At 38.7% G+C, this 23,439-nt stretch overlaps 3 protein-coding genes across 4 annotated transcripts in view; all 3 read left to right on the forward strand.

Annotated features, from left to right (window-relative positions):
* LOC140554891 (E3 ubiquitin/ISG15 ligase TRIM25-like) overlaps nt 1–7,815 on the forward strand; it is a 30,186-nt gene extending 22,371 nt beyond the window's left edge. The window contains exons 2-7 of one of the 2 annotated variants that reach the window (XM_072678365.1): nt 1,937–2,544; nt 2,844–2,939; nt 4,441–4,674; nt 4,952–5,108; nt 6,221–6,277; nt 6,460–7,815. In XM_072678365.1, coding sequence (XP_072534466.1) covers nt 1,954–2,544; nt 2,844–2,939; nt 4,441–4,674; nt 4,952–5,108; nt 6,221–6,277; nt 6,460–6,986 — 1,662 coding nt within the window. In that variant the 5' untranslated portion in view covers nt 1,937–1,953 and the 3' untranslated portion in view covers nt 6,987–7,815. The remainder of the gene's footprint in view (nt 1–1,936; nt 2,545–2,843; nt 2,940–4,440; nt 4,675–4,951; nt 5,109–6,220; nt 6,278–6,459) is intronic. The other variant, XM_072678387.1, reaches the window with a different exon arrangement.
* A 1,688-nt stretch (nt 7,816–9,503) lies between these two features.
* Nucleotides 9,504–14,697, forward strand: LOC140575280 (E3 ubiquitin/ISG15 ligase TRIM25-like). Its single transcript, XM_072695533.1, has 6 exons — nt 9,504–10,094; nt 10,563–10,658; nt 12,641–12,874; nt 13,304–13,463; nt 13,846–13,902; nt 14,059–14,697. Exons 1-6 carry the CDS (start codon nt 9,504–9,506, stop codon nt 14,586–14,588), a joined length of 1,668 nt encoding a protein of 555 aa, XP_072551634.1. The 3' UTR covers nt 14,589–14,697.
* A 952-nt stretch (nt 14,698–15,649) lies between these two features.
* On the forward strand, nt 15,650–23,411 carry LOC140554899 (E3 ubiquitin/ISG15 ligase TRIM25-like). Its single transcript, XM_072678399.1, has 6 exons — nt 15,650–16,283; nt 17,937–18,032; nt 18,272–18,397; nt 19,783–19,942; nt 21,391–21,447; nt 21,753–23,411. Exons 1-6 carry the CDS (start codon nt 15,693–15,695, stop codon nt 22,280–22,282), a joined length of 1,560 nt encoding a protein of 519 aa, XP_072534500.1. The 5' UTR covers nt 15,650–15,692; the 3' UTR covers nt 22,283–23,411.
* The last annotated feature ends 28 nt before the right edge of the window (nt 23,412–23,439 follow it).

Genomic DNA, 23,439 nt, shown 5'->3' on the forward strand with positions numbered 1-23,439 from the left:
GTAAACATTTCCTAAATTCTTGTAGTTGACGACTGCTTGGTAATGTTTTTTGAATAACGATAGCTAGCACTAACTAAATTAGCTTACATCTAATGTCACATTTTTCCAAGCTAGCACCAGATTCTGATACAGTCACAAATTCAAGTTCAAATTCAAGAAAGTTCAAGAAAAATAACCCCCCCCCAAAGTTTTCTTCACAAAACACAACCTGTGCATTCACAAGTTTTGTATAACTACTTACAAATTTTGCTCAAAAACTCTTGCGATTACTGTTTGTGAAGTTCATGTATCTCGATGTGTATCTGATTGTAGTCAAACAACATCAAACAACTGTACTGCAGCTCCAATGTTGTCTCTCAGAAATCAGTTAAAAGTGTTGTTTGTGCTGTTGAACACTTCAGGCTTTGTGAATGTTTTTTTTTTTTTTTACAGATACAGACAGTTTCGTGCCACATACACAATCTCCTCTCTAGGCAAAATGCCATTTCTGAAGACTGGAGGTTGCATCCACAGGTGCTGACATTTTGGAGAAATATGACACAGTGGCTGGATATTATTCAGCTCTTACTATAAGAGCTTTGGCTTCTCCCGTTATACAAAAACTTGATTACTCAAGCCCGCAGGCTGCTATTTCAGCATGTCATGTGGATTTCGACAACACCACTGTGGGTAAACACTCATTGGTTTGCCGTTTTACGAGAGGCATACACAAACTCGGTCCAATGTCCAAACCTTTAGTTCCCTCCTGGGACCAATCTTTAGTCATAGATGTGCCAACTCTGTCAAGAACAGGAAGAGAAACATCCAACCCAGCAATACAGATGAGCTGAAGGCCACTATCAAAACAACCTTGAGGCTGTAGACTAATGCTGGCTGATATTAAGTTAGTAAAGCTTATCTCATGTGCTTATGTGCAGCCTCCTATTGAGCAGCTGGAGAGCAAAGAACTTGATATTTTCTCCATAACAACTGTTTTACTACTCATGCAGGCACCAGCCAGTGAATTATGCACATTTTAGGTGCATCTAGCTTACATGCGCTTTGATGTGCATTGCACTAAAGTCACTTGCGCCCTAATCCAGCTTTCATGCTCATGGTCATTGACACTGCTAAAGCTTGTTCAACGTTACAGTTTGGGAAATGCAGAGGGTATGCGGATCCCTTGCTGTGACCAGGGTGCCACAAGCTGCCATGCAAGAGCATGATGAATCTTGGAAGGACAGAATTCCATGCCAAAATCCACATTTGTTGATGAAAACAAGTAGAAGTGTGAACAGTTGTTGTGAACAATTGATGTGATCGATGTTGTAGAAGAACAGGCACAAGACAGAAAGGTCTTCATGGAAGAGAGTAAGAATGGTGAATTTGAGAGCTGCATCTGGTTATATGGGGGCAGGTGCTCCCTCATTGCTGCTGTGATTGGTCTGTCAGCCAGCTCCCAGATGTGGTGCTATTGGCATGGATATTCACATGGAGGCTGATTCCCATAGTGAGATAGCGGACGAATGATGAATGAGAACCAAAAACTCAAGAAGCTTCCAGTACAAAGATCGAATCATTGGGACCCTTCCTGTGATAGAATGTAAAGAACTGTCTACTGAGCATGTGCAATTTCATTGTCCAATTAGATGCATAATAAAAAAAAAAACTTAGGGAAAAAACAGCAAGGGTAAAAGGAGCACTTTTTCCAACACATTTTGGCTCTTGGGTTTTCTGGTGTCTTTGTGTCTTTATTTAAATACACACAAATAAACAGGGAGTTCATTTTCAAAGACAACCTTTGCTTTCCTTTAGTGTTGTAACAGCATGTATTTGGCTCCACTCTCTCTCGCTCTATCTCTGAAAAACAGAATCCTGAAGCCCCTCCTCCTCAGTTCAAAGAAAATGAAACTGATCTCTGTTTCCTGGTCTCTCTCTCTCTCTCTCTCTCTCTCAGTCTGTGAGTGCAGGAAAATGGCAGAGGCCAGTATTTCAGTAGATCAGGATCAGTTCAGCTGTCCAGTCTGTCTGGATCTGCTGAAGGATCCAGTAACCATCAACTGTGGACACAGTTTCTGTATGGTGTGCATTAATGGACACTGGGATCAGGAGAATCAGAGGGGGGTCTACAGCTGCCCCCAGTGCAGAGAGACGTTCACTCCGAGGCCTGTTCTACGCAGAAACAACATGCTGGCTGAAGTGGTGGAGAAGTTGAAGGAGACAGAAGTCCAGTCTGCTTCTCCTGTCCACTGTTATGCTGGACCTGGAGATGTAGAGTGTGATTTCTGTACTGGGAGAAAACTCAAAGCTGTCAAGTCCTGTCTGATGTGTTTGGCTTCCTTTTGTGAAACTCATCTTAAACCTCACTATGACGTCCCTGCTTTGAAAAAACACAAGCTGGTCAGTGCTTCTTCTCAACTACAGGAGCAGATCTGCTCCCAGCATGACAAACTGATTGAGATCTACTGTCGCACCGACCAGAAATTAATCTGTTATTTGTGCATGATGCATGAACACAAATGCCATGATACAGTTGCAGCTGCAGGAGAAAGAACTGAGAGACAGGTGAAAACTACAGTCTTTTTGCAACCGATTCATTTACCTAAATTCTAGGATATTTAACCTTATTTCAGTTATGTAATGCAGTGTAAAAAAATGTATTTGTAATTGTAAATTTGTAAAGTCAGTAGTAAAGTCAAAGCAGCTGAGTGAAAAGAAACAGCCACATTTTCCAGCTTCATAGTCCTTATGACTATATTTAAATTCTGTAAAACAAGAGTTGTAAAACTGCCATTAATACAAATAACTGTAATAATATTTGACTCAAAATTGACAACATCTCATTAAATTACAATTGTTCACAGAGTCAGTTAAATACAATAACAACAACCTCCCGGCAGAGAATCCAGGAGAAAGAGAAGAGGCTGCAGGAACTAAAACGGGCTATGAAAACTCTTAAGGTACGTTTTTTTCCAATGGAAAGGTAGCCATTGGATAACGGACAACACTGTAGAGGATCTGAAGTCTGTATGTTCTGTAAACTGTACTCTTGCTGGTGTCCACCAGTCAAAAGTAAGTTTTGAGTGACACCCAGGTTGGCCAACCAGATGTTGAGAAGAGTTTGCTATCTCCCCCTGGCCACACATCATGTTTGAATTTTCCTTGCTACTTAGTTCCTGCGTGAGGTTGCCAGATTTGAATTTCCTGCCAAACTGGGGGAGTATAAAAATGCAGCCATTAGTGGAAATGATGACCTCTTGGGGTGTTATATTTTACGTATGTTTTAAAGAAACTGCAAGGAAAGGAAACATGGGTGAACACTGAGTGTCTTATAAGTGTGAATATTGATTCTAGCATTGAAAATAATACCTGGCAACCTAAGGACAGTTAGACGATAGATGTGCCATTTACGCCACTGTAACGACTCACAGGAGCCATGTATCACATAATAGCATAGCATAATAGCTATGTTTTATACTGTATCTAGAACAATATAAATATTCCACCATCTTACCAGATAGTGCTGCTCTACTCTCTGTGTATTCTCAGTGTAGTGTGTGGTTAGCTAGCTGAAGAGATTGTAGCTGGTCAGCAAGAATTAGCTTTTAGCCTAGCATGAAGACCCACTCACTTCCAAATTCTGTTTAGGTGGCTGTTTTGTTTTAAAACCATGTAACAGCTTTGAATAGGCATTGAAACCTAGTAAGTGGGCTGTGTGTGGGAGTACATACATAATTGGGCCGTAAAACTAATATTTCAAGAATGTTACATCAAGAATTGGGCTGTTTTACAGTCCTGTGTTGGCAATGCTGTTTTAGTTTGAAGGAGAATACAACAGCTTGGTTCATAGTATGTCACTTTTATGTACCAAATTCTCCTTTTTCAACTATGCCAAGATAAATACAGTTTTCCATTGTAGAGCCCATTTTAGTAATAAGCCATTAGTTCTATTTCATTTATGACTTATAGAGATTAAATCTTTAGTTTGTTTTTACAGTCTATTTTACATGTGCACATGTGGACACACATTTTATTCTTCTTGTGTGAAGGTTTTACAAAAGAAAAAAGCTGGCAATCTGCCCTGTCTGCAAGTCATAGCATCATTAATTGCATGATCCGCTCATTATATTGCAAAGGGGACAGCAGTGGTTTATACCCTTTATTAAACCCAAATTTAAACCTGTTTTTTTTTTTTAAGAAATTCATGCAGTGTAAAAAACTGAGCCAGAACCTGAAAGCCTGAGCCTGAATTAAGTTCAGTGGACTGGAGTTCATTATTCAGTTATTAATAAGCTTGATATATTCCTACCTGATTGCTGCTTATACATTAAAGTCACTTATCCAATATAATTCAATTCAGTTCTCTTTTATTGGATTAGGTTCTGCCAAAATACTAATTAATACATTGTTTAAGGCCCCTGAATGGTCCTAAGACCCCCCCCAAACGGTGTGTTCTAACAGAGCTCTGCACAGGCAGCAGTGGAGGACAGTGAGAGGATCTTCACTGAGCTAATCCTCTTCATTGAGAAGAAGCGCTCTGAGGTAACAGAGCTGATCAGAGCTCAGGAGAAGACTGAACTGAGTGGAGCTGAAGAACTCCTGGAGCAGCTGAAGCAGGAGATCACTGATCTAAAGAGGAGACACACTGAGCTGGAGCAGCTTTCACACAAAGAGGACGACATCCAGTTCCTCCAGGTAAAAAACACAAATATAGTATATAGTACCATATAGTAAATGTCCCAGAAATGAATAAAGTATTTTAACTAAAGTACATTTCTTCACTGTTGTGTAAGTATTTCAGGATAAATGGACCAATAGAAACACAAATTTTGTTACATTGACTTCCATTAAAAGTTAGCAAGATTTTTTCCTTTTCTTGTAAAGCTACCACATTTTGTGCGTGACAATTTGGTCTAATTTGTTCTGTTACATTTTATTGCCATTAAAATCATTTTACCTTGTATCCCTTTAGAGTTTTCAGTCTCTCTGTGATTCTTCTGGATCTGACTCTCCCAACATCCCTGTCCGTCACCATCTCTCATTTGATGAAGTGATCAAATCTGTATCTGATCTAAAAAAGCAACTAGGGGAATTCTGTGAAGAGAAGCTCAGCAGAATGTCATCACAAGGTAAGAGGAGCTGTGATCCTGCTGTGATGTTGGAAAAGCAGGTTGAAGTGTGAAGTGCTATACTGCATACCTAGAGGCCATACCACTGCTTTCAGTGTAGCGTTTGATTTTAAACCTTTCTGAGTTATATAACATCTGTTAATTTAACACAAAGTTCAGGTTTATGAGTGCTGCACCCCACCCCAACAAAGGCTGAAATATGTTCATCATCTAACCCTGAGACTAGTGGCATGGGAGGTGCCAGGTGGGCCCTACTGAAAAACAAAAACACAATTGGTTCATTTGCTAAGATGATATCTCCTCTGAAATTCGGAAGTGTAGCTTCCACAGTACCCAAGTAGGCTTTCAGTTTTTAAAATGAGATATGCAGTGTGTGCAGAATTATTAGGCAAGTTGTATTTGAGAGGATTCTTTTTATTATTGAACAACAACTATGTTCTCAATCAACCCAAAAGACTCATAAATATCAAAGCTTAATATATTTTTGGAAGTTGGAGTGGTTTTTTTTTTAGATTTGGCTATCTTAGGAGGATATCTGTTTGTGCAGGTAACTATTACTGTGCAGAATTATTAGGCAACTTAATAAAAACAAATATATATTAAATATATATATAACATATACCCATCTCACTTGTTTATTTTCACCAGGTAAACCAATTTCTGACATTCAAAAACAAAAACAAAAACAAATCAGGGGTTTTTTTTTCAAAGCATTATTTGTATGTATATGACAGGAACAAACTTTTCACATAATGCTTTGTTTTATTAATCTCTTTCCCCAACAATTAAAAAATAAGAATGCTAGCATTCTTACATGAGGTTATAAGGACCCGTTTTCCATCTTGTCATGTCAAACACCCTCATACAGAAATGTGTAATTGTGTTATTTATATTTTACCAGTGACGCTGGATCATCACAGAAGTGTATAAAACATGGAGCTGCTTAAGTCATATGTATTTCTGTTAAAGTCTAACCTGTTCCAGAGAGAAGAAGAACTTTCCACAGACAGCACAGACAGTCGTGCTTTAAGAACAGGAGTTCAGCTGTAATCTTGTTCTAGACAGTCTTTGTGTTCTAGCTGTTCACTCTTTACTGTATTGTGTCTCCACAGCTGCAGCAGTTCAGATTTTACTCACAGAACCAAAAAGCAGAGAAGACTTTCTGCAATGTAGGTGAAGCACATGAACAGAACTACAATTTACGAGTTGTAATTATTATTATCTACTGTTTCAGCAAATATTCGTGTCATCACAAAATATCATTTGTGTCTTCTGGTCTTTGTTTTGTTGTTTACATGGTTGTATTTAGTGTACATTTTCCCAAATGAAAAAACTCTTCTTTTTTCTTTAGATTTCTGTCGACTGACTCTGGCAACAAACACAGCACATCATTACCTCATTCTGTCTAAGAAAAAAAGAGTGGTGAAAAGCACTAACCAAGTCCAGCCATATTCAAATCATCCAGAGAGATTCAACTACTGGTGGCAGGTGTTGAGTAAGGAGAGTGTGAGTGGGCGCTGTTACTGGGAGGTTGAGTGGACCAGTAAGAATTATGTGGCCATATCAGTCTCATATAAAGGGATTAGCAGGAAAGGATCAGGTTATGAGTGTTTGTTTGGACACAATGATCAGTCCTGGAGTCTGGAGACTTCATTTCCTCTCTCTTTCTGGCACAACAGCATTGAGACTAAGCTCTCAGCTCCACAATCCTCTAGAATAGGAGTGTATGTGGATCACAGTGCAGGAACTCTGTCCTTCTACAGCGTCTCTGACACAATGACCCTCCTACACACAGTCCACACCACCTTCACTCAGCCTCTCTACGCTGGATTCTGGTTTTCTACTGAATCGACTGTGACATTATGCAATTCCAAATGACTGCTTAGGAATAACCATCAATAGTCTTCTATAATGTGTACAAAATTCAAAATTCAAGTTTCCCTGATTGAATACCAGAGATTGAGCATTTTAGTATTTTAAAAAATATGCTTAACTGTGGTAAAATCAGTGTAATGTCTATAATATTTAAATGTTTCTGTGCTGAATAAAAAAAACAGCTGCAATAAGGTATTAATTGTTTGCAAGTTGAAAAAGAGTTATTTTAGTTTGATTTGTTTGATTTGAAAGTCTTGCATTTCACTTGCACAGTTCAATTTATATCTGCACAAAAACACTTGGGTTTTTTGTGTTAAGAACATATTTGGATGCACATCTTGAATGAGTCTTGGGAGAGAAAAACATACCTAACTGTCCTCTGCAGGACTGAACCTGAAAATGACTACAAGCCTACAAGACCACTGAGACTCATTACAGAGTCTCTGTGTTAGACTGAATAGGACAGCAAGGTTTACGAACACGCTATTATTGCTAGACGTTAACATTTTCTACTACACAAAATGAAAAAGAATCGTGCTAAATGTATTACCAATAGAAAGAAAACATTTCTTTAATTCCCCATTCCTTGTATATTTCTTGTATTGATGTAAATTGATTACTATGACAATAACAGAGTTTGACTTTAATACTGAGGACATTGATTTCATCTTTCCATCATTAGACTTCTAAAAATGCTGCTGTGTCTGGTCTTAATTCTTATGTGACGTTTATGTATAAGCTTTGAGTGAAAACAATGTGGATAATTTATACAGCATCATCAAGAATTCACACTATATATGTAAACACACACACACACACACACACACACACACATACATTCACCTACCACTAGATATCTTTAGTTAGTTAGTTTCAAAACACCATTATGCATTTTTTCATATAGGATACTTTATGCAGTAAAGTAAATAATGAAGCATAAATTAATGAGATGTTATGATTATGTTACATTTTTTAAGTTTGCTTAAGTTAGTTTTAATTCAGTAACTACATCTATATTTTGTTAAGTTTATTACATTGTGGTAGAAATTCCCCTCCAATGCGTACAAAGTAAATTTCAACTAACGTTAACCAAAGCTGTATCCCAGGGGTTCTGACGTTAGGCAATGTTGCAGTGATTATGCTTTAATTGTGCTAAACAGGTCACTCACTCACTCACTCACTGCTGACTCACCTGACACATCGTTTTCGGTGGGTGAGGGTTGTTGTTGATTTCTTTCAAAAACGTGTTCTAATATCCACAGCTAGCTACCCAACTTAAATACTCATCCAAATGCTCTACCTAGCGACTAGGCCCATGCGTAAACACACAATTTTGAAAAAGTTTTCATGTGTTTGTATGTAATAATTCTCTTTTTCTTGTGTGCTTTAAACTTTCTTACTGTTAATATTTGCTTGAGTGTAAACTTTGTCCTTCTACAGTGTCTTTCACAAAATGACCCTCCTACACACGGCCCACACCACCTTCACTCAGCCTGTCAATGCTGCATTCTGGCTTGTTGGTTTTGTTGAAACACCTGGATTGTTATGTAATCCTCAGTAAATTCTGTTATATGTACAATGTGATATATTACATTCAATTATATTATTTTAGACACAAAAAAATGTTGAATTGTTAAATGTGTAGCTTTAGCAGTAATGCACAGATACATAGTGCTTTCCATGCATTAGAATACATCAGATCTTTTAGAAAGTCATATTGCTTATGTGGCTTAAGTAAATACATTTGAGGTTTGTAAGAGCATTAACTTGTGTTTGCTTTACTTTGTGTGTTGCTACAGTAACAGTGCTACAGTTGCTACAGTGCAGTAAGTTCTTTAGCAGATAGTACATTCTTCTCTCTACCAGTGAAATATTCACCGTGCCGCTGACTGTAACAAAAAGCCAAACAATAATAGATCTTATCAGTTAGAGAAGTGTTCTTTTCTTGGACTTCTGCACCTTTTTACTCCTAACATGTCTTTGCTTATTGAAAAAGAACATTTATCAGTCCACAGGACGGAGGACTGAGACCTCAACTTTACCGCCACTATTCCTCTTAACTGCTTAATTACACTGCAAACTGAAGTAACAGCTACCTGAAAACGTATAACCTTCCAGGAATTACAAAAAGAAAAATGATGTTTATAGTTTATGCAGCTATTGAGAGTGTGTCCATACAGTACCTTGTGGTGATACAGACAGAGCTGATGCAAAAAGAAAATACATTTTATGAAGACTTCAGCTGATGAGTTAAAGCAGAAAAAACAAAACTGTACAGCTTGACTGTTACCATTTACACATGTACCAGCATGTTTTTGGCAGCACCCTCTCTCTCTCTCTCTCTCTCTCTCTCTCTCTCTCTCTCTCTCTCTCTCTCTCTCTGCTCCCTAAAATTTAAAATCATGAAGCCACTCCTCTTCAGGTTAGAGAAAATGAAACTGATCTCAGAGTACTGCTCTCTCTCTCTCTCTCTCTCTCTCTCTCTATCTCTCTCTCTCTCAGTCTGCGAGTGCAAGGCAAATGGCAGAGACAAATATTTCATTAGATCAGGAAAAGTTCAGCTGTCCTTTCTGTTTTAATCTTTTGAAGGACCCAGTGACCATCAACTGTGGACACAGTTTCTGTATGGTGTGTGTTAATGGCTGCTGGGATCAGGAGGATGAGAGGGGTATTTACAGCTGCCCCCAATGCAGAGAGACTTTTACAGCAAGGCCTGTTTTACGCAGAAACAAAATGCTGGCTGAAGTGGTGAAGACACTGAAGAAAATTGATGTCCGAGCTGATTCTTCTGTTCACTGTTACGCTGAATTTGGAGACGTGGAGTGTGATTTCTGCACTGGAAGAAAAGACAAAGCCATCAAATCCTGTTTGATGTGTTTAGCCTCCTTCTGTGAAACTCATCTTAAACCTCACTATGAAGTTCCTGGTTTGAAAAGACACAAGCTGGTCAGTGCTTTTACTCAACTACAAGAGAGGATCTGCTCCCAGCATGACAAACTGATTGAGATCTACTGCCACACTGACCAGCAGTTCATCTGTTATTTGTGTACGATGCATGAACACAAGGGCCACAACACCATTGCAGCTGTAACAGAAAGAACTGAGAGACAGGTGAGAACTGCAATTTTTGACATATGATCTGGTATTGTGCTTAAATACATTGCAACAAAATTATTCTATTGGCATATCATAGCTTATGAAGTTGGTGTCAGCCATGCAGCTGACATCCCTGGGGCAGAGAGGGTTTAGGCCTTGCTCAAGGGCCCAACTGTGGTATCTTAGCAGACTTAAGCATGTTTGGTTTCTAAACTGTTGTCACCGAACTGTGTTACAGAAATGTATTTGTAATGACAGTCAGTAAGAAACAAGTCAAACCAGTGATGTGAACATTTGACCAGGAAACACCCATCTTTCAGGATTTTCCAGCTGTACAATGCTCACATGACCAGTTTTTACTCTGTAGAACAAAAGTGACCTTTATCCTGTTAACTGATGTTAGTATATGTCAATTTTTGACAAATGACAAATGACTGTTGCTCACAATTCACAAACATCTGAATAGACTATATTTGTTCACAGAGTCAGCTAAAGAAGGCACAAACAAAATGCCAGCAGAGAATCCAGGAGAGAGAGAAGAAGTTGGAGGAAATAAGACAGGCTGTGAACACTCTTAAGGTACATTCAGGGGGTTCAACATCTATAAACCCAAAAGGAATTGGGTAATTATCAGTGACAAGTGATCAAAGTATCAAAAATCACCCAGAAGATGTTTTGGCTCACAAAAGGCCCAATACTACTACTACTACTACTACTAATAATAATAATAATAATAATAATAAAAAGGCTTATTCTATTTTTTCCTTGATAATGGGAACGAAACAGAGTACAGAGCAGTGAAACAGTACAGGGGGTTACTTCGACTGTGATATCTTCAAACACAAAGCTGAAACTTTTTATTAATTAGTTTTCTTAGTATAGCAGTTATAAGAAAATTCAGAAGTTTCCTGACAGATCGGCTAACATTTAGAAGTTAGCTACATAATGTTTGGTTATGATTTTTTAATTTGCCTAAAGGCGTAATAAAACAATTCTCATATGGTAAAAGTGCACATTCTCTGATTTTAGTAAAACGTTATAAATTACAATTTTGCCACCTAGAAATGACTGTCCTTCAATTCATATCCCTCTGTTTCATGGCACCATAATGTTTGAGACATAGCAGTAATATCAACAGTAAAAGAGATGTTTACTTTGTTTTATCTACTTTGCATGCCATGGCTGTTTGATTAAGTCTTCAACTCATAGACATAACTAGGTGTTGAGTATCTTGCACATACTTGAATGTACTGTATAACCTTTTCAGCTTCTGCTTGGCTTGGCCAATTTGATCAGTTTTAGCTAGAAAAAAGCCTCTATTGCTTTAGCAGTATGTTTAGGATCAAGAACCATTTTTGCATACATCATCAGTGTAGAAAAGTGAGACAGCACCTGTGGCAACTATACAGGCCTAGCCCATAACACTCCCACCACCATGTTTTACAGATGAGGTGGTGCACACTGGCTCTTGGATGGTACAGTCATTGTATCGGTTCACAGAACATGTTCTCTAAACTCTGCAGGCAACCTATCATCTGATCATCCTTTTGTGGCTGACTAGTAGTTTGCATCTTGCAGTGTAGCCTCTGCATTTCAGTAGTAATATGCAGTAGCAAAAACAGTAGTCATTGATATTGACTATGCCTGTCCTCTCAAGTGTGCTTTTGATCTTTTGCTGTGTGGGGATTTGCCTTCATTAGGTAATCATTTGCCATCATGCTGTGGAAGTCTTCTTTGCCTACCATTTTCCAAGCTAACCAGTCCATTACTAAATCTGAAAATGTGCACTTTAATAACTCTCAAGTTATATATACTGTAAATGCATTGTGGCAGAGATCACGTTTTGGTTTTGGTTGTCCATCATATTTAGAGCAATCAAAATAGCATTTTTAGGAGATAAACAAAAATATGTGGCTACATTCACATTTGAGATTACTGGAAATGAGCGCACATAAAAAAAGAGCATGCTATCAACCTGTCAGTAGGAGAAAACGAGGAGTAAATTTTTTTGTGAGCAACTCTTGCTTCAACATTGCTAACTTATTTCTCATTTGCCTGAAAGATTAACAATTTCGGCTGTACAAGATCAGCCAACAAGCTAAAAAATAGATTTGCCAGTTTATTCTGAGAACTTCCTGGACTTGATGTATAAAGAAAAGGAACACATAGGATAAAGTTTAAATCATAGGAGAATGATCAAAGTCAAAAAAGATCAATTCAGCTTTTCATTCAGCTTCCCAGTCAGAGTTCTTACATGTATCTTTCTCTTACTCATGCAGCTCTTAACCTCTAGGCCCGCTTAACAGATAAAACCTGTTGTTTTTCTGGAGTCCCTCTCTGTCGTCTATTTACACTATGCTTCTGCATCACAGCGCCTCTGACTAACAAATAATTAATACTTATTAATGACTATGGTTAAGATTTGGAGCTTAACACCATTTAATGAAATGTGACCAGACCCTTCATTCTTACAAAGCCAGTTATGTGACAGAACGTTTGGGGAACCATCTTCCATTTTTCCTCTTCTGACATTTAGTGTTTAGTATATTTTTTATGAACAGCGCTCTGCACAGGCAGCAGTGGAGGACAGTGAGAGGATCTTTACTGAGCTGATCCACTCCATTGAGAAAAACTCCTCTGAGGTAACAGAGCTGATCAGAGCACAGGAGAAGGCTGAAGTAAGTCAAGCTGAAGAACTCATTGAACAGCTGGAGCAAGAGATCACTGATCTAAAGAAGAAAGATACTGAGCTGGAGCTGCTTTCACTCACAGAGGATCACATTCAGTTCCTCCAGGTAATAATCACTGTCTAAAACACAGAAAGAAACACTGACTGGGCATCAATGTAAACTTCCAATTAATGAAAAGTGGTTTGTCTGTTCAACCTAAAAGAAAATGACATCATGTGGTAACAAGCAGTTAAACTTTTATTAAACTCACAAATGAATCAAATCATGGTTCACTACTGTCAGTAAGCTTCACTATAGCAGTTAGCCTTGTTTTCCATTCAACCTAAAAAGAGGTTGTCAGTTAATAGGTTTTGTCATTATATTGATATATGTTAATAACATGAACCGGCCTACTGTTACTGATATGCATTCATTGAATTATACAAGGTAACTTGTATAAATGAACTGCTTACCATACAGTTTTAAAAAACCTATAGATGCTGTATATTTGTATATTGGGTACTCAATGTTATTGCCTTATATCTGTCTGTGTAGAGTTTCCAGTCTCTCTGTGTCTCTTCTGGATCTGAGGACTCATCCATCATCCATGTCAATGAACATCTCTCATTTGATGAAGTGATTGAATCTGTATCTGATCTGAAAAAACAACTAGAAGAGTTCTGTAAAGAGACGCTCAGCAGAGTGTCTCCACATGGTAAGAGGAGCTGTATGATATATGATATTGGAAAACTTGGAGTTTATGAAATCTGGCATTTTACACACAAATATTTATGAGGAATAAGGACCATTTTTTTCTCCTATCACCTCAAACACCCTCATACAGAAATTATAATAATAATTATTTCCATCTGATTGCGTTATTACACTGGATCATCACAGAAGTGTATAAAACATGGAGCTGCTTAAGTCATATGTATTTCTGTTAAAGTCTAACCTGTTCCAGAGAGAAGAAGAACTTTCCACAGACAGCACAGACAGTCGTACAGTGCTTTAAGAACAGGAGTTCAGCTGTAATCTTGTTCTAGACAGTCTTTGTGTTCTAGATGTTCACTCTTTACTGTATTGTGTCTCCACAGCTGCAGCAGTTCAGATTTTACTCTCAGAACCAAAAAGCAGAGAAGACTTTCTGCAATGTAGGTGAAACGCATCATTAAATGTAGGGATTTGTAAAAGATCACTAATGAATTTTTAATTCAATATTACTTCAAGATTAATGTTTAAAGATCATTGGTTAAAAACATTTCATTTTCTCAATTATCTCTGTTTTCTCAACTGTTCTTTGTCTCTAGATTTCTGTCAGCTGACTCTGGATCCCAACACAGCATATAACTACCTCATTCTGTCTGAGGAGAACAGAGTAGTGAGATATGGGCAGAATGTCCAGTCGTATCCGGATCATCCAGAGAGATTTGATAACTTCTTTGAAGTTCTGTGTAAGGAGAGTATGAGTGGACGCTGTTACTGGGAGGTTGAGTGGACCAGTAAGAGTTGGGTGGCCATATCAGTCTCATATAAAGAGATCAGCAGAAAAGGACCAGGTGATGAGTGTAAATTTGGACACAATGATCAGTCCTGGAGTCTGCAAACTTCATCTCCTCTCTCTTTCTGGCACAACAACATTGAAACTAAGCTCTCAGCTCCACCATCCTCCAGAATAGGAGTGTATGTGGATCACAGTGCAGGAACTCTGTCCTTCTACAGCGTCTCTGATACAATGACCCTCCTACACACAGTAAACACCGCCTTCACTCAGCCTCTCTACACTGGATTTTGGCTCACTGGTATTGGCTCAACTGTAATGTTAAGTAATCGAAAATAAATGTAGGTCATGTATATAGTTGTAGGACTACAGCCGTTTTCGAAGAATAAACATGATACAATCAACAGTGTTATGCAAACTTCTTACACTCAAACACAATAAACTCTATTTCCCAACCACAGTTTTTCTTCTCTGTTTGTTTTGTTGTTACCGTGTTTTCTTGTCTTAATCATTTTAGCTTTGGTTTTTTTTTGTTGTTGTTGTTGTTGTTTTTGTTTGTTTTTTTGCTCATATGGCTGGAACTAACTACTAGAAATTGTTCAGTCACTACTACAAAGTAATCAGTAACTACAGTATCAACTAGAAATGATTGAATCACTACTAGAACATATTGAGTAACTTTTGGAAATTATGTGGTAACCACTAGAAATTATTCAGTAACTACTAAGTTATTACTTACAGCTACTAACTAAGTTATTGTGTATCTACTGTAAATTATGTAGTTATATACTGGTAATTATCCAGTAACAGCTATAAATGATTCAGTAACTATTGGGAATTATTCAGAATCTTCTAAACATCATTCAGTAACTACTATAAATTATTCTGTATCTACTATAAACTATTCAGTTATATACTAGTAATTATCCAGTAACAGCTATAAATTATTCAGTAACTGCTATTAAAACATACTGCAACTTGAAGGAATTAAAGTATGGCCACTCAATGTCAATGGCAAATTGTTGATAATTAGCATTTGTTGGTTTTTAGTGTTTAGACATTCAGGTTATTCACTTCCCATTTTTATTTAGTTATAGAGTGAGTATCACATTGGTCAGACCTATTTCAGCTGCAAGTGCCATAATGTGTATATTTGCTCTCAGGTCTATTGTGAGGCTGTCTAAAGCGGCAGTCAGACGGTCTAAGGAGAATACTAAATGAGAACAGAAAGAGAGGGGTGATCATTTTGTTTCACAGCAGTGACTTTCTCTCTGTGTCTGTTTTCCTTTAATGGTGCAGCATCATGTCCTTTGCTCCACCCCCCCCCCCCCCCTCCCCTCTCTCTCTAAAATGCAGAATCCTGCAGCCACTCCTCCTCAGCTCAGAGAAAACGAAACTGATCTCTGGGTGCTGCTCTCTCTCTCAGTCTGTAAGTGCAGGAAAATGGCAGAGGCCAGTATTTCAGTAGATCAGGACCAGTTCAGCTGTCCAGTCTGTCTGGATCTGCTGAAGGATCCAGTGACCATCCACTGTGGACACAGTTTCTGTATGGTGTGCATTAATGGCTGCTGGGATCAGGAGGATCAGACTGGGCTCTATAGCTGTCCCCAGTGCAGAGAGACGTTCACTCCGAGGCCTGTTCTACGCAGAAACAACATGCTGGCTGAAGTGGTGGAGAAGCTGAAGAAGACAGAAGTCCAGGCAGCTTCTCCTGCTCACTGTTATGCTGAACCTGGAGATGTAGAGTGTGATTTCTGTACTGGGAGAAAACTCAAAGCTGTCAAGTCCTGTCTGATGTGTTTGGCTTCCTTTTGTGAAACTCATCTTAAACCTCACTATGAAGTTCCATCCTGGAAAACCCATGAGTTGGTCAAAGTGTCCACACAATTACAAGAGAAGATATGCTCTCAGCATGGCAAACTGATTGAGGTTTACTGTCGCACCGACCAAAACTTCATCTGTTATTTGTGCATGTTGGATGAACACAGAGGCCACGATTCAGTCTCAGCAGCAGCAGAAAGAACAGAGAAACAGGTCAGAAGTACAGCTTTTGTGTAATTCTGTTTTGTTAAATAATTGTATTTCTTACAAAAATAAAATAAATCATTAACTGCAGTGTTTTGAATGTGGGAACTCACAACATGATAATTGGACTCAAGACAAACTCAAGCCACAATTTTTAAGAATTGGTCAAAATGAATCCAGTGTCTTCACTATAGTCCCATGTTGTGAACAGAGTTTCTGTAGCTTTTTGACCTAATCGCTGTTCAACACACTCAGTTAGCCCCTCACCCCAGTCAGTTAGATCTGTAGTGAAAGGTTTGTATGTAGTGTGGCGGTAATTCTCTAAATAAGCAGAAATCAGTAAAAGTCACCGAGTCACAATTAATGCTCCAAAGTAATATATTTATTGAAAAACTCTCGGCTGGGGAGAAACTCCTGGCCAATACCCAGAGATCTCAGAAGGTTGACCAAGTTACAAAAGGTTATATATCTCCCCAATGGGGTGTTATCACCTTCCATTGGTTTCCAGAGGACAAAGAAGCTACAATGCATTGGTTACACCTAATTGTGATATAAATAAACAGAAGGGTGTTAACATACATGCATAATTAATGAAGAGGAACTAAGCTCAAATATAGTTTTTAGAACCTCTCACACCTGGAGATACCTAAACCAAAGTTGGTATGCAACTTTGAGGTCATTTGGACAATAACTCACTGTGGCCAGCAAAGAGAAAACAGATAAGGCTTACACTTAGGACCGGAGGAGTAGCTAGTTTGGTGCACTTTGACCAAAAGGGAGTAACTGATTTGTGGTCTTCTTCATATGAAGCAGTAAAAGTCCACCCGAAAGTTATAATTAAGTGCCTAAGTCTATTAGTATGTTAATCTGAATATAATATACTAAGAGAGAATGAGGCTAATGAAATACATATGGTATATGTGAGAGATAATAATTATCTGACTATGTACTACTATGATCTCGAAATCACAGTTGCATATGTAGCAAGTCTTATCACTGGATGTTCACTGATTAAAGTCCTGATCCAAATGCTGCCTTGAGCCCTGTGACCATCTACACTCACATGTAAAAAGCTTTTCCTCTCCACTGTTATCCAGACAGAAGTGGTTGTCTATGAAGTCCTCTGTCTCTTCTACTGTGACATGAAGATATTTTGGCTTGGTATTATATCCAAGATATTTCTACTAGCAAAATGTATGTAGCTTGTTTGCTATTAGTAAGTCGCCATGATAGATCTCGTCTGTTGTCTAGTGTAACATACCCGTTACACTAGCAGCACAAAAGCTCTAGAACATAATGCTACTATCATGCTTGGGACTGTGTTCTTGAGGGTTGAATGCTTCACCTTCACTCCTCCAAGCATCTTTGGCTCATCTGGCCATAAAATATTCTTCCAGAGGGCCTTTTCTTTGTCCTTGTGGTCATTTGCGAAAGTTAATGGAGCAGCTGACCACCTGGACAGTGTAATTCAGCACAATTCCAGACACCAGTACAACCCCCTCCCCAGAAGAGAGACCTATTGTAAAGCCTTATTTATAGCTGTTAAGTTCAGGAGATGTTGTCTAAAATGTCTTGCAGCTTATTAAGAGTCCTCCACAACTTCCAGAGATTCCACCATGTTTCTCTTCGTTTAATGGTATAATATATACATTTCATACACAGAGTCAATTAAAGGAGATAGAGGGGAAATCCCAGCAGAGAATCCAGGAGAAAGAGATGAGACTGGACAAGCTGAAACAGGCTGTCAATACTCTTAAGGTGAGTAGTGAACGGCTACAGCTATTTTACAGTCAGATTCTTCTCCAGTCACCCAGTGAGCAGTTCACTGCTGAGACACTTTGGGATCCATAGCAGCTACAATGTGTACATGTGATGACAATGGGTACACTATTTTTTCTATATATTTATTTTGTTCTGAAAACAGACACGCAATGTGTTAGCTGATCAACTACATTTGGGCTATGGAAAAATATGTTTAAATATTAAATATACTTCAGTTACTTCAACTGGGTGAAGCTGAAGAACTCCTGGAGCAGTTGGAGCAGGAGATCACTGATCTAAAGAGGAGACACACTGAACTGGAACAGCTTTCACACAAAGAGGATCATGTTCAGTTCCTCCAGGTAAGAGTCTCTTTCTTAACCATTTTAATATAGATGTACCTTATAGTAAAGCGGTGCGCATGCTGCTGAGAACTCATGACAGGGCGTTCAAGTTAGGGGATAAAGCAGGCCTCCGAACAGCCAGAGCCAAGCTCTCCCGGGCCATCAGAGAGGCAAAGCGCACCTACGCACAGAAAATTCAAGACATCCAGGATATCACCATCGACCATCACCTACATGTGATAGTGCTGCCCCCCTTCCCAATGCACTAAAGAACTGTTATGCTTGGTTTGAAGTACAGAACTGCCCAGCAGCAAGGAAGACCACATCTTTTTCAGACAAACAGGTAGTATGCTTGTCCACCACTGATATGAGGAAAACTCCTGGAGACCCCTGGACCAGACAGCCTTCCTGATAGAGTGCTCAGTGAGTGCTAGCAGATGTTTTTACGGACATCTTCAGGATCTCTCTGAGCACTGCAGTCGTCCCAAATGCTTCAAAACCACCACCATCATCCCAGTGCCAAAGAAGTCCACGGCGTCCTGCCTCAATGACTACCGTACCGTTGCACTCACTCTCATCATCATGAAGTGCATGAAGGGCGACTACGCCCCCCTGAACATCAATTGCTCTGTTGTGGAAATCATTCAGAGCACAAAGTTCCTCTGCGTCAACATCACGGAGAACCTCACATGGTCCCTCAACACCAGCTCCATAGCCAAGAAAGCCCAGCAGCTGCATCATCACCTGGTTTGGGAATTGCAATGCCTCAGACCGCAAGACCCTACAGCATAAAGTGAGGACAGCTGAGAAGATCATATGGGTCTTTCTCCCCTCAAATGGACTTTTTTCACTGCTGCCGCTCTGGCAGAAGGTACAGGAGCATCCATGCTGTTACCGCACGGTTCTGTGATAGCTTCAAGCAGTCAGACTTTTAAACAACAGAGACCGAACTAGACCCCCTACCCCCACGACCCATAGCATTTTAAATCTGTCTGCATCCTATTCATCTTATTTATACATTCCACACTTTACTACCCCAGTGCTGTGTTTCATGTGTGTTGTATGCTGTCTGCATATAACGTCACAGCATGTTAAATTTCTATGCACCTTCTATGCACCTTATTATCAATACCTGCCTGTTAAATATATATGCCTCTTACAATTATTACCTCTACTCAGAATCAAGTCATATTTATTGTATTTATTGTACTGTATGTCCTGTACTGTATTGTTTCTTTGTTTTGGTTTTGTTCCATGTGGCACCCTTGTTCTGGAAAAAAACTTAATTTCATTTTACTGTGTACTTGTACAGAACTGAAATGACAATAAAAGCCTCTTGATTTGACTTCACTTGACTAAATGCACCAGAATGGGTGATCACAATTTACTTTCTGTCACTCTAGAGTTTCCAGTCTCTCTGTGTCTCTTCTGGATCTGAAGACTCACTCGTCATCACTGTCCATCAGCGTCTCTCATTTGATAAAGTCATCAAATCTGTATCTGATCTGAAAAAGCAACTAGAGGAATTCGGTGAAGAGACGCTCAGCAGAGTGTCTCCACAAGGTGAGAAAAGTCGTCCTGCCGCTATTTCTTAATGAATATTAAGAAGCTGAGAAGTAGGAAAACATACTGTGAGAGAGGGGTAAGCTTCTAGGGATGCATGTGTCATAACACAACATTTATTTGTAATTAATATTATTTGCCACAGCTCCATAGTTTTAAATCCTTCAGAAATTGCTGAAATAAACACAGACATAGACATAGATTTAGGGTTCAATTAAGGAAGTTTTTTATTTTATATGCATGAAGAGAAGTGATTAATTCCTGAAGCCTCTCTGATGGCCACAAGCATACACACCATACATGTGTACACGCCATAACATACACCTATATACCCATATACTCGACCTTACCTTATAAGGCAATGGGCAGAATGTATTGTCGTGGAATTCTGTCAAGAATCAATAAGGCAGACAAAAATATGCATTGAGTAGCAATGTTTTATTGAGTCTGTTAGCAGTTCGAAACCACAGTGCAGACTGAGGTAAAAACATTTAACATACATATTTATAGTATAGATTAGGGAGTTGAGAAAAGGGAGGAGGAGAGGGTGTGCGTGCCACACTGACGTCTGAAGAGATACATTGTTCAGGTCGCTGTGACCCATAGATTAGAGTGCTGGCGCCTGAGAGGACACATTGTCCGGGTTGAGAGGTTACTAGCAGGTCAAGATAGGCTGTAAATACGTCAGGTGCACTCCCAATGCAGCTGTAATCTATGCTAGGAAAAACAATAGTCATGGAAAGAGAAGATCGATTTAACATATGCCGTACAGGCAGTTGCAAGGCCAACACATGATTATAGTTAGCACACACTATCACCAGGCTAAGCATGATTACAATGAATGAGTGGATTTTAAATGAATCTATTATGAATCAACATAAAATTATAATGTGGTTATAATATAATTTTCCATAACAGTATGGACATACGTTACCAGTTAAACTCCAACCTTGTTGTGTGAGGTTTCTCAGTGGTACATGAGAGTCTACACAAAGTCGAAGCTGCTTTCTAGTCCAGGACAGAATATAATGGTTGATACTTTGCTAGACAATAATGGTAATAATGGTGCCCAACTTTCATAAAGTTGTCTTACTGCATACCGGGAGAACTTAGAGAACTTAGTTTTTAGCTTGAAATCTGAGTCTGACACATTTCATATAATAATCCAGTTTCATAATGGATGTAACATTGATGTTCTCCCCTGTTCATTGAAACACGCCAAGATTTGTTATGATTGATTCATGGATGGCTCATATCTTAGCAATGCCAGTGGATATTTAGAGAAATATGTAAAATTGCACTCTATACTCTTATCTTTAGGATAAAAGTGTGATAAGGAAATGTTTCACAAGCACAGCCAATGCATAAACAAGTAAGATGAATTAAGAGATCAAAATTGTTTATTTTGCAAAAAATGTTTTTGTCTTTACTGTATTGTGTCTCCACAGCTGCAGCAGTTAAGATTTTACTCTCAGAACCAGAAACCAGAGAAGACATTCTGCAATGTAGGTGAAACAAATAGGATGATAACACCTGTTTCTACTCATATCAGACCCATTTCAGTAGTTTGATGTTATTGTGATGTTATATATTTGTGTCATCCATTGTGTATTCAGTAAAAACCATCATTGTCCGTGTAAAGTCATGATAACATAACGTTAAAAATTATTAGTATTAGTAAGAAATTTAACCTCCTAAACTTGTTTTGCATGTATTTACTGATAGATAAGGGGTTAATTTAGGATATATGGATGTACAGACACAATTTAGTACCAACTATCAATAAAACAATATTTTTCTCTCTCTTTAGATTACTGCCAGCTGACTCTGGATCCCTGCACAGTAAATAATGTTCTCATTTTGTCTGAGAAGAAGACAGAAGTGTTCAACATTGGAAGGGACCAGTCGTATCCTGTTCATCCAGAGAGATTTGACCACTGGTGGCAGGTGTTGAGTAAGGAGAGTGTGAGTGGACGCTGTTACTGGGAGGTTGAGTGGAGCAGTGTGGAATATGTGTACATATCAGTCTCATATAAAGGGATCAGCAGGAAAGGATCAGGTGGTGAGTGTAAGTTTGGAGGTAACAAACAGTCCTGGAGTCTGCGGTGTTCTTCATCTCTCTCTATATTGCACAACAACATTGAGACTAAGCTCTCAGCTCCTTCATCCTCCAGAATAGGAGTGTATGTGGATCACAGTGCAGGAACTCTGTCCTTCTACAGCGTCTCTGACATAATGACCCTCCTACACACAGTCCGCACCACCTTCACTCAGCCCCTCTACGCTGGATTCTGGGTTTCTTCTGTTGGATCAGCTATGGCATTATGTAATCCAAAATGAACAAATATGAGTGATTCAGTAATTGGAACTATTAGATATTTAATAAAAGGATGCAGTTTGGTTAGATTCCATGATTTGCTATTCTTCCTAAAATCAAAGGAGAGGCGTTTAACATGCTTTAATGCCATGGTTGAGGTCTAGCCATTCAGTAAATTGTATACTCTAGTAATAAGCAGCTATCATTAAGTATGTTTAACTTCATGATTTGTCTTTTTTAGAAATACGTAAAACACATATGCATCTACAGCTATACAACTTACAACATTCATTGTAATAAAAAAAGAGTTTATCCTGGTTTGGTTGGAGAACCTGTCTCTAATGTCAAGGGATGAGTTTCTACTAGATTATGGATAATTTTGTGAGAATTTGATCGCACTCAGCGACAACAGCATAATGTTGGATGCTCACCACCCCACCTAGGAGTCATCGACATAGTGGAAGTTAATACCATGGTTGCAAATTACTAGTGGCAACATATATAGAGTGAATAAAAATAGGCCAAAACATTAGTATGTATTTAAGTAATAGATAATCATAAGAGTATGTGCTGTATGGTCACTGACAATTTCTATCAATCACTCTGGTCACTGACAATCATAGTGCAGGAGACTGTTTTTTTACATCCAATCCCCAAAGCATGAGGACAGGGTTTGTAAGAATATGGCAAGGAGAAAAATAATGGACGTGAACGTCTCTCTGCACTGGGGGCGGCTAGAAACGGTTGTTCTGAAAATCAGATCAGCAGATCTAAAAAAATACTCAAGCCATCCCCTAGCCGGTTCTACACAGAAACAACATGCTGGCTGAAATATCGCTGGACCTGGAGATGTAGAATGTGATTTCTGCACTGGAAGAAAATGTGTGTTGATGTGTTTGACCTCCCTTTGTGAAACATTTCCTTCTGAATTCTGTCCAAGAGAGTACTTCATTATAATATCATAAGATGTTCATGGTTTTCCCCTGCTATGAAATGATGCCTCTAATTAGCTTATTATGAAAGAATCTGTACTTGTAAATGCAGTTTTCTGTACTCTTGGTATTTATGTCACTGTAATTATGTCACTGGTTACCTTAATGTGGAATGTGTACTGTGACTAGAATTTCCCAATAAAACAACACAGGAAAAAAAGTGTGGAAAAGGAGGTTCATGAAAGGTA

Source organism: Salminus brasiliensis, chromosome 1 (assembly GCF_030463535.1).
Source record: "Salminus brasiliensis chromosome 1, fSalBra1.hap2, whole genome shotgun sequence".
Lineage (NCBI taxonomy): Eukaryota > Metazoa > Chordata > Actinopteri > Characiformes > Bryconidae > Salminus > Salminus brasiliensis.